General features: G+C 46.9%; 1 protein-coding gene across 1 annotated transcript; it reads right to left on the reverse strand.

Moving 5' to 3' along the window:
- Window positions 1–2,197: 2,197 nt before the first annotated feature.
- On the reverse strand, window positions 2,198–4,531 carry LOC120652352 (nascent polypeptide-associated complex subunit alpha-like protein 1). Its single transcript, XM_039930141.1, has 4 exons — window positions 4,329–4,531; window positions 3,893–3,968; window positions 2,810–2,940; window positions 2,198–2,738 (listed from the first exon to the last, which is right to left on the reverse strand). Exons 1-4 carry the CDS (start codon window positions 4,398–4,400, stop codon window positions 2,400–2,402), a joined length of 618 nt encoding a protein of 205 aa, XP_039786075.1. The 5' UTR covers window positions 4,401–4,531; the 3' UTR covers window positions 2,198–2,399.
- Between the last annotated feature and the right edge of the window lie 6,632 nt (window positions 4,532–11,163).

Here is an 11,163-nt window from a genome sequence, read left to right on the forward strand (position 1 = left end):
TCGTGTGGTTATTTACGTTGAACTGAGCGTTTGGTGGCGATTTCTATATTAAGCTACTTGCAGCGCGTTTAAATTTTATCAAACCTGCTTTGAGTACGGCCCTTCTGTCTTCTGACTTGTCTAGCCAATGGAGCCTGTGGTCCTGTGATGGTCGGATGGACGTCTCATTTGAGAACTAGTAGCTGATCAACGATGCCTGCAGCATCTGAAAAGCACCGAATAGTTTGACGCGGTATTTGCGCAGCGTGAGATCATTCGAATTCATTTCCTCTTTACTTGACGCGTGTTGATTACGCCATACGCTGTGGATCAGAAGTCGTGAGGAACCTCAAATTTTAGCTTAGATAATCTAATGGGGTCTAAAAATCAAACTCTTATATAATTTTGAACTAAAAATATATAAATGACAAGTTGGATTGTGAGGAGAGTACTAGAACCATGATGAGTGGATGGTTATCCGATACGAAAAGGTAGTGGCAGATTTCAGCGGAAAGCTCTGGCTGGATAGAGATGTTATGATCGTCCGATGGGGCGACTGGTAAACTGTTTTCAGCTCAAACTGATGTTAACGGACGCTGTTGATGCTTTTTTTTCTGTGACTCTCATTATTTATCCCACATGGTAATGGTACCAGGCTAGGGGTCTTTCGAGAAAAAAAATGGTACCAGGCTAGGCTAGACCACGAGTCATTCGTCTTCCGACGGTTCTACAAGATCTTGTCTCCAAGCAGACTTCTGCGACCACGTGGGGCGTAGTGGTGTGAGGCAGCCCTGAATTTCGAACCGTGGGCAGCTGACGGATGGCGTCGACGCCATGTGTGCGTGCTGTCCCTGTCCTGAACCTCGATCCCGATCCGTGTCGCTGGCTTGCGCCAAGGTCCCTGTCCTCTCATTCCTGCGAAGCTTCGCTGCTTTGCTGTCACAGTGTCACACCAGGGGACTGCGGCCGGTGCGCGTTGGCGACCCGCGGGGCCGTGTGGTGTGGCTGCTGCAACCTACAGGCTACTCGTAGGACGCAACGCAACCGTGTTCCTGGGGGCAGCGAGTGGAGCTCGGGAAATTCACTTGGCGGCTCGCTGCTGCCAGGGGCCGAAGCCCTAGCAGGCAGCAGCGTGGATAGTTGGAGAACTCGAGTGAACGGTGGCGGAACGGAGCGCACCAGCAACACGCTTTCCTGCAGGTAGCTGAGATGAAATCACGTTGAGATGAGCGAGCCTGATGGAAGAGGCAAAGCATGCATGGCAGTAAAACTATCAAACTAAACCTTTTAAAAAACTATATTTTGAAAATATCTAAATAAAGCATATGGTCCGAAGAAACCTCTCGAGCCAATGAATCGGACGGAACCGAAATCGTTCAAAGTGACAAAAAGAAGAAAAGAGCCACTGATGGCCATGTGCACCTGTCATTTGCTACTCCTGCCGTCGTTCGCGGCTGCCACTAGTTTTTTTCTTTCTTTTGTCGTCTTTTTTTTTTGGGGGGGGGGGGGGGGGGGGTGAGACACCATGTCCATTTGTGCTCGATTGAATTGTAAGGGATCAAGGGAGGAGGGCACCATGCCTGTAAATACTTCCTGATAGCCAGATACTTTCTCAGTTTCTTGCACACGCTGTGGCTGTTCCCCGATTCCGATCCTTCCGCCATGAGCTCGCTCAACCAACAATTGCCAGACCCCAACTGAATTTGCATTTTGCAACAAGTGTTGGGGCAAAGATGGTGCATGCAGCCACGCACGCTGCCATCTTTTCTCCAAAGGCTTCTTACGGCAAGACATTCCAGGAAGGGGGGGGGGGGGGATTTTGTTTTGGTTTTTCCTGTCCAGAGTAGCAGCAACACAACACATACACGAACAGGAAATATACCAAAACAGGTTACTATGCATTGCGAAATTTGTGCCAGGGCTACTACGTACAGAGCATCAGAACTCTAGGGAATAAAAAACAGAGGACCATCTGACGGTCTCTGGTGGCCGATCAGAAGCCACACAAATGGAAATATTACCTGTGCTGGGCAGCCAACAGCCCGACACACGAGTAGGGACCTCAAACCACACAAATATGCTGGGCAGATATTTGGCAACCTTTCTTAGACATCAGGGCGATCTAGCATGACTGAAAACTTTCATTTCTCAATGAACGGAAACCATCCGCTCCAGCTCTCTAGTGATCACATAACAACAATGAAAACAAAGATAAAAATTCAAGAAAACAGAGGCATGGCTGAAATATCATTGCCAGAGATAGCATGAGCCGTAAACAAGCTAGCAAAGAACCATTTTGCAACCTTGACCAAAGTGCAAGCAAACATTAAGAACTTATCGAAGCATTAGTCCACAGATAACGCTCAAGCTGCAGAACACTCAGAGAGGGAAAATGTTTCGACCATGCCAAAAATAACGCTCTAAGTGGTCAGCTCCATAATGGCAGTGACAATGTCCCCATCGGCAGCCTTGAGGGCCTTGACAGCCTTGGGCCTCGAGACGGATGCCTGCGTCATCACCAACTCAATGTCCTTGGGCTCGACACCAGTCTCATCAACCTCCTCCTCATTGTCCTCCTGGCCTAGGCCAGATGTCTCAGGCTTGGAGATCATCTGGCTCAAGTCAGGAGCCTTGAACTGTTCCGCAGCTTGGGTCTGCAGCTGGGAGCTGAGGTCCTCGATCTTGGCCTCACCGAAGATGACATAGGTGTCTGAGTTTGGGCTCTTGAACACATCTGGCTTGGAGATGACAAACAGTATCTGGGAAAGCAGCTGTGTTAGCCAAACAACCGGAAACATTAGCAAACCTGTGTGACTGACAGCAAACTCACATTCTTGCTTTTCTTCACAGTGACACGGCTGACACCAGTGATCGGCTTCATGCCAAGTTTCAGCATGGCCTTGCGGCTCTTCTTCTCACTCCTGCTTTGTTTTGATTTGCCACTGGCATCGCCTTCTTGTCCTGAATATGAAAAAATGAAAACAATACTTGTCAGGTCACAGGGTATTATGATTGATCCACAAACCAAACTGAAAACGAACAGTTAAAGGGTACAAAGGCTTCAATAGGAGAAACAGAACTCAATTTTTTTTTTGACCAACGCATGCTTCTGAACCAATCATCAACAGATGAAAGTATACAACACAGTTTACTTGTCTTCTGTGCATGGTATCCAACTATGCATAGTTGGTATGCAGTTGATCTATTAAGGATATGGTTGACATGACAGAAGAAACTATACAGAAGAGCACCAGGCAAAGATAATCAGTGATAACAAAAATATCATTAACTACAAGAGTTCAGAGCAAGGTAATCATGGAAACCTAAGCAGAACCTAAAACTTTATATATATAATTCCTGCCTTTCAGAATGATACAAGTACCAACAGGCTAAATATAGGAGTAAACTAAACATGTGCTCATCGTTCAACCTTAGAAAGTGTACACATGTACTCCCTCCATTCTCAAATATATGACGTTTAGGACAAGTTATTTAGTTCAAAATGAACTAATTTTGTTGTCCTAAACGTCATATATTTGAGAATGGAGGGAGTATCCACTTCATTTAACGCTAAAAATCATATTAACATATCACGAGTTGAGACACTAGCAACTATACAATGCCCAACCAAAACCATAAACACACATAATCTAACATTACCAATATTTCAAAATAAAAAATACAGCTCCATGGACTTCTAGTAGTACCATAGATATGGAACCTAACTGATTGTAATAAAAAAAACATACACTGTAACTGCCGAACCATTTAGAGAGGGAGACAAACGACAGAAGGTGACAATTTAAAATAACCAACCCATTGATGACCGATCATAGCCATTTCATGCTTTAAGATGATCACAATTAATTTCAGAACGAAGGGAGCATATATCAAGATGATCGCGATAACTTACCATCTTCATCATCCTTGTCATCATCGTCATCGTCCTCGTCCTCATCGTCCTCATCCTCAACCACAACATCCTCTGCCTATCCGCGACATTCAAAAGAGAAGCCCTCAGGTGCCATACAAATAAGAATAGATGATGCACAGCGGTATATGACGGGAACATATAACAGATCAAATCACGCAAACAGGCGGGATTAAAAGGATCAGGCGGCCTCGTGAAATGAATACCAAACCGCTCAGTAAACGAACAACTAGACCAAGGCTAGCAGCAGCAACCATTTCCATCCGCCCTAATAATACTACAGCAAATGCAACTTTACATGATCCAATCTACTTCAGGCTCGCGGATCTACTGGATCATCGCCTCCCCAACCTACGCGATACTGATTCCACTTTGCGGATTTGTACCATTAGGGAGGGGGGGGGGTGGGAAATCTCACCTCAGTCTTCTGCTCCTCGAGCTTCTGCTGCTCGATCTGGGCGGCGAGCTCCTCGGCGGTCTGCGCCGTCATCTTGGTCTCTCGGTGGGTAGGATGGGATGCGGGGGGCAGTGCGGCGGCGGCTGCTTGGCAAAAACCCTAGTGCTGACTCGCGCGATGGGTGTTGGGAAAGGGGCGCTTTGCTCCTATTTATTCAGGTTGGATGGCAATAAACACACCCAATTACGTGGAATTTACAGACCTCTGAAGAGTTGGTTGCTAGGTCTGTTTGAAAAGGCTAAAGTTGACTACCAAACATTAGTGCTAAAATTTAGCAATTTCATCTGTTAGCATTTAGATTTAAACAAAATCTAAAATAGGATAGAAAACTATAAATAAAGTTACAAGAAAACTAATTAACCATTGTGTACATAATATTCTCTCCGTTCCAAAATATAGATCGTTTTACTTTTTTAGATTCATATATTTTGCTATGTATTTAGACATATATTATATCTAGATGTATATTGTTGACGCAAATCTCGGTCAACACACGAACGCACTAGATCGTGCGGTGCGAAAAAGAGCTCGATGCAGCTCTCTCTGCGTGGAGCGGTCAAACCGGTCTAATGGATCGGTCAGACCGGTCACCGGTGAGAATCGGCGACGGCCGACGAACACGAACCCGGGAGGGACCCTGTCAGGGTAAGCGCACGTAGGGTTGTTCTAGGATCGGCAGGCCACCTAGAACGCCTTCAAACATCGCGGAGACGAAGGAAGAACAGCAGAGGGGGTTGGAAAAAATAGGGTTTGGAGAAGAAGATAAAAAATAGAGTTTGTATTGATTTTGTTCGATTGTATCCTCTAATCGGCCGTGACCCTTTATATTTATAGGGTGGGGTGGACTTATCCCGCAAGAAATCCTGTTTACAGATCTAAATCTATAAAAATCTCTAGTTGTACTCGGACTCTACCTGGATCGGTCAGACCGGTCGGCCCCTGCCGGACAGGCCACAGTGCCTTGACCGGTCAGACCGCTCGGTCATACCGGTCAGACCGGTTAGTGCCAATTTTGGCTGTCAACATATGTCCCCCTGTTTTTTGGTAAACCTTGCTTACCAAAAAACATTCTTCTGAGCCAAAATTGTCTAAGGGCGATGATTAACACTACATCGGCCATGTTTTGCTCAAGTCAATGTTGAAACAATTTGTTTGAGCCGCCACACCTTCTTCATTGTCGTCAAAGTTCGGCTAGACGGCGACTACGTGCGCCTAGTCGCTGGGCGAAGCCCGTCGCCGCGACTAGGGGCATAGTCGCGCGTTGCGGCGCTAGGCGGCTCTAGGCGGTGCGTAGGCGCGCTCGGCGGGCGCGGACGCGGCGCGAGCGCGAGCGCGGCCAATTTTGGCGCGCCAAATCGGAGCGCGGGAGGAATTCCCGCGCCGCCAGGCCCGCGCGCGGCCACAAGAAGGGAGCGCGGGAGGGTTAGAAAGGAGCGCAGGAGGATTAGAAGGGAGAGGGCGCCATTTGCTCGTCCCCGCCGCCGGTCCTCCTCCGCCTGCCCGCCGGTCCTGCCCCTCCCGCCGGTCCTGCTCCTCTTCTGCTTCTCCCCTGCTCGTCCAAGCTCTGAAGCTCGTCCCCTGCTCGTCCCCAACTCGTCATCGATTTGCCACAGCCGGTCCTGCTCCTCCCCTGCTCGTCCAAGCTCTCCCCGACTCGCGCGCCGCCGGTCCTGCTCGTCGTCGACTTGCCGCCGCCGTCCTGCTCGTCCTCGACTGGAACCCCTCCCCGCCGGCCACCAGCAGTACCCAAGGTGAGCTCCCTTCCCTCCCATGGTCCTCTCCCCTCCCATGCCGGCAGCTCCTCCCCTGCTCATCTCCCCTGACTCCTGTATGACTGAATGACTGAATCTGCAATTCTGCATGTGTTTGTTCAGTACTTCAGTGATCTGCAAATATGACTTAGATGTGCAATATGACTTAGATGTCGACAGTGATCTGCAATATGACTTAGATGTGTTATCCTGCACATTTTTTGGGAATATGTAAGCTCCTTTATATGGTGGTATGTTTGTATGCATTAGGTCTGTTGTATTAGGGATAGATGGTTGTGCTTTAGTTAAAACTGAAAATTGTAGCATATGAACTAAAAAAAGGTTAATGTCCAGGTTATGAAGTGTTTCAGTCTGCCTCATGTACTTTATGCAGAGTCTTTTAGGTGTCCATTTGTGGTCTAGATTTGTAGCCTTTAGACTATATTCAGACTTCTAACTGTGAAATCTGTCATTTTGATGAACAGCTAGCTGTCTATTGACTAATTTACTAACTACTAGCTGTCAAAATGTGTTGCAGGAGCTAGGAACATGCAAGAGTAAGGCAGCTAGGAATCAGATATGTCTACTGCCCCTCTTTTTATACTTACTGTGACTCATATATAGTAGTTATATACAAATATATAGTTATATACATAATATATATAATTTATGGCTATATTGCCAAAACGCCTAGAAAAACACCTAGCGCCGCCTAGGGCCGAGTACTCCCGACTAGGCGCTAGGCAGTGGGTCAGCGCCTAGATTCCGCCTAGCGGCTAGCTGAACTTTGATTGTCGTTGACGTCTTTGGCACGGTCTCCACTTGTTGTCCCATTGTCTTCTTCTTTCGCATACGTTGCAGCCTTCGCTTCTGAGTATGAGACAAACCTGAGGGACACCACCTTGGCTGTAAATACTTTGAATCTTGCCCCTTGCTCTTCCCATTCTCTTTGCTGCAATCAACATCTTGCTTGACCGGATTATTGCTAGCAACAATCGGTCTTTGTAATAATGCATGATTTGGATACATAGGAGGATATTGAATATAATATGATTGCATATGCATCCTACTATAATCCATAGATGCATAAAAATAAGGATACCAACAATACCATGGAGCAATCGGTCCACTAGATGAAATATAATTACTTTGACTCGATTGCTCTTGATGTCTTGACGATGATCCCGTATCCTTGACTTTGCTTGGTGGCCCATTCTGTCTTTGAGCACTCCCTTCCTTTTCATATTTAGCCAAGAGTTCTTTAAAACTCGGCCTTGTCTTAATTTTGGAGGAGTTCCCAGATTTACTAGTTGCACCGGTCAGACCGGTCCCATGACCGGTCAGACCGGTCGAACCGGTCAGACCGCCACTGTGGCCGGTCAGACCGGTCGACTTGTTGTCGGCCTTCTTCTTGTCTTGCCCCCCCGAGTGTTTTTGCATCTTGAGGGATCTTCTGTGTCAGATTCTTTTCAGGTCTTTCATCACCAATAACTACATTCTTCCCCTTGGTTGATTCGGCTTGACTCGGCCGAACTAGCACTTTAGGATTTTTCAATTCCAACACATGCACTGGGAAAGGATTCTGATCAACCTGCATATTAGGAGTAACCAATCGTCCTTCATTAATGGCCGATTGAATTTATCTACGTAACACATTGCAATCATTAGTAGCATGTGAAAAAGTATTATGAAACTTGCAATATGCTCGCCGCTTCAACTCTTCAGGCGGCGGTAGAGTATGTGACATCTTAACATATCCAATCCTATATAACTCATCAAATATTCTCTCGCACTTGGACACATCAAAAGTAAATCGTTCATCTTGCCGATTTTTCTGAATCGGCTTAAGAGCAGAATAAGTAAATGATTTATTTTGAGATGGCCAAGCAAACTCAGCAGCATACACATCATTAGATTCATCGTCCGAACAATTTGAATTGCATTCTAAAATATGCACACTAGAACGATGATGTCTTTGAGACTCTTGAGGCTCTTTGCTTCGGCTTTCTATAGCCAAAGCTCTTTGATGCACCTGAGTAATGGTAAAGAAATCATAACCCTCTAATCTTTCTTTAATATGAGAGCGCAAGCCATTAAAAGCCAAATCAGCTAAATCCTTTTCTGCAATATTCACACTAAAGCATCGGTTTTTTGTATCGCGGAATCGTCTTATATAATCATTGACAGATTCATCACGCGATTGTCTAACCGATGTTAAGTGAGACAATTTAAGCTCATCATGTCCACAGAAAAAGTGCTCATGGAACTTCTGCTCTAATTGTTCCCATGAACCAATAGAATTAGGTGCCAAAGATGAAAACCATGAGAAAGCGGTTCCAGTTAGAGATAAAGAAAATAAACGCACTTTCAACTCGTTTATTAAACCAGCTTCTCCTAATTGGGCAAGATACTGACTAATATGCTCAAAGATACTGACTAATACTGACTAATACGCCCTATGATGGAAATCCAACAATAATAGATCCATAAACATACACCTAGGCTATGCACCTGAAAATTTTCCATTGGAATACACATACAAAAAGTAGGCTACCACAAAATTTTCAGGATTTTTAGACAAACAGAACAATAGATACAAAATAAACTAGATTAAACACAACCTAAAATTTTAGCAGGGGTAAAATTGAAATTTCACATGCATGAGTATTTTTCCTCTGTAGATCTTGATTTAAGAAACCTAACAAAATTTAGTTTGTATTTTTTTTTGATTTTTCTATGATTTTTAATTGAATTTAGAAGTTCACTGTTTTGGAAACTAAAAAAGAAATAAACTTTTGTCTGCCCTACCGCCCCGCCACCGGGCGGCAGGTACCTGCCGCCCGGCAGGGGGGCAGGCTCCCCCAGGGATCAAAATATGATTAAAAATAAATTTTATTTACATTCAGGTCCCTACTGCCCTGCAGGAGGGCGGCAGGGGGCCGGCCGCCCCGCAACCGGGCGGTAGGGGTACAAAATTGTAAATTATGAAACCGAAAATATATTTCTGTAAAAAATGATTTTAAAAAATATAAAAATAAAAAAACACGACAAACATCACCATCCTCTCCGCTCAGCTCACGAGTAACTCAAAACTCAAAAGGAAGAAGCAGAAACAGCTCACCTCAACCTCACCGTCCGCTTGTCTCGGTTTTACTATGCAGCAGTGGAGGGCTCGGTACGGCAAGATATGCCTGCCGCCATATCTTAAGTTTTGCTAGGAATGCATGCTCAACTTTGGACTGAACTATTTTGAGATGCATTTAAGCCTGTATCAATACTAGTGCTACACTGTAGCATTTTGCTTCGACAGTTCAGTTCCCGTCATCCTTGAATTTCAATCCGTCCTCCACCGTTAACTACATACTAGGATTTATGACAATGGAGAGATGAGAAACATAAAAGAATAAGATGATTGTTTTGCAAATAACTATATGAGAATGAGAATGTTTTTTTATCACTGTACGGGTTGTGGTTGCCCTACCACACACAAGTCACAATTCAAAAAGAGTCACAATATTTATTTTTCTATACACAGATTAAGGGATCAAGCAATTACCACGTGTTGGTTTAAAAAATCAACTCGTTGTGAGAATCCTTCGTTACATCGTCTCAAAACTAAGTGACTATGAATACCGCCTAATTAGAGAATAGGATATGCTTCCGATCGTGACGTTTGCCTATTCACCTTAATAAAAAAATGTAGCATTTATTTAATGATAGAAACAAGCTGAAAAAAGGATTCAACGGCGAGCTGCGCGGACTCGGGCTGTCGATAGCTCGCGGGGCGGAAGATGATGTGCGGCAACCGGCAAGCAGAACCAGGCGAGGCTGCCCGGATCGCATCGGCATGCACGACCCGCAACGGCAAGAGACCGTCAACTCTGTCCCCGTTTGGCAGGGCTCCAACACCGGCTTCGGGCGGAGCCCTGCCAAATGGGTGAGCGTGCAGCAGTTTCATCCTCGAAGCTGCTCGTGAAGCCGTTTTCGGCTTTTACTTGGGAGGTGAAGCCACGGGAAAGTGGCTCCGCGCGGCTCCTCCTCGCTCTTCCCAACTCTGCCCCCGGGCGCGGGTGCGCGTGGCCACGCGGCCGACGGCCACCGCAGGGGCACCGCGCAGCGGGGAGGAGGGCTGCCGGACTGCCGAAGCGAGGTCTGTGGAGGCGGCGGGGCCGGGCGGCGGCGGGAGACCGGGCGGAGGAGATGCGGGCTGCCGGCGTGTGGAGGAGGAGGAGGCGCGGGCGCTGCCGCCTGGAGGAGTCGGCGCGGGCCGCCGCCGCCAGGAGGAGGAGATGCGGGCGGCCGCCGGGAGGAGGAGATGCGGGCGGCCGCCGCCGGGAGGAGTCGGCGCGGGCCGCCGCCGATGCGAGAAGGAGATGCGGGCCGCCGCCGCCGTCGGGAGGAGAGGAGGCGGCGTAGGCTGCCGCCGCTTGGAGAAGGTGGTGGAGCTGGGCGACGAGGCCGAGGATGGAGACGACGGCGGTGGGGCGAATGGATAAGATGAGAGGAGGAAAAAAGGGGAAGAAAAAGAAAAGAAGAGGAGAAAAAAAGAAAAAGGGAAGAAAGGAAAAAAAAAGAAATGGACAATTTAGACATTTTACCATCTCAATCTAACAGGTGAAGCTGTTTTGCCAAATATTTTTCAAAACAGTTCCAACTCCATAAAAAAACCGCTCCACTAGAAGAGCCGGAGCCAAAAACTATTTTTGAAGGAGTCGGAGCCTGACACAAAGACGGGGCTTTTACATTTTTACCATTATAACGAATTGCACTCATCAGATTATCATCTTTAGAATGCCACCTACATCTATAGCAGCAGTGAGAAATTTAACTTACATATTTGCCACTTTTGCGCATGTGGCAGCCACGGTGGCATGCCACGCGAGCGCCGAGTTAGCAGGGCCCCTACGCCGTGTTCCCGACGTTACTGGGCGCTGGGCCCAACCTGCCGCCGCTAACCCTATGCCGTTTGGCCCCCCTCCCCTCTGTCGCGTTCTTCTTCTTCCTCCAGATGCCCACCCGACCTTCTTCCCCAACCGACCCGAGCC

The sequence above is a fragment of the Panicum virgatum genome, chromosome 9K, assembly GCF_016808335.1.
Source record: "Panicum virgatum strain AP13 chromosome 9K, P.virgatum_v5, whole genome shotgun sequence".
Lineage (NCBI taxonomy): Eukaryota > Viridiplantae > Streptophyta > Magnoliopsida > Poales > Poaceae > Panicum > Panicum virgatum.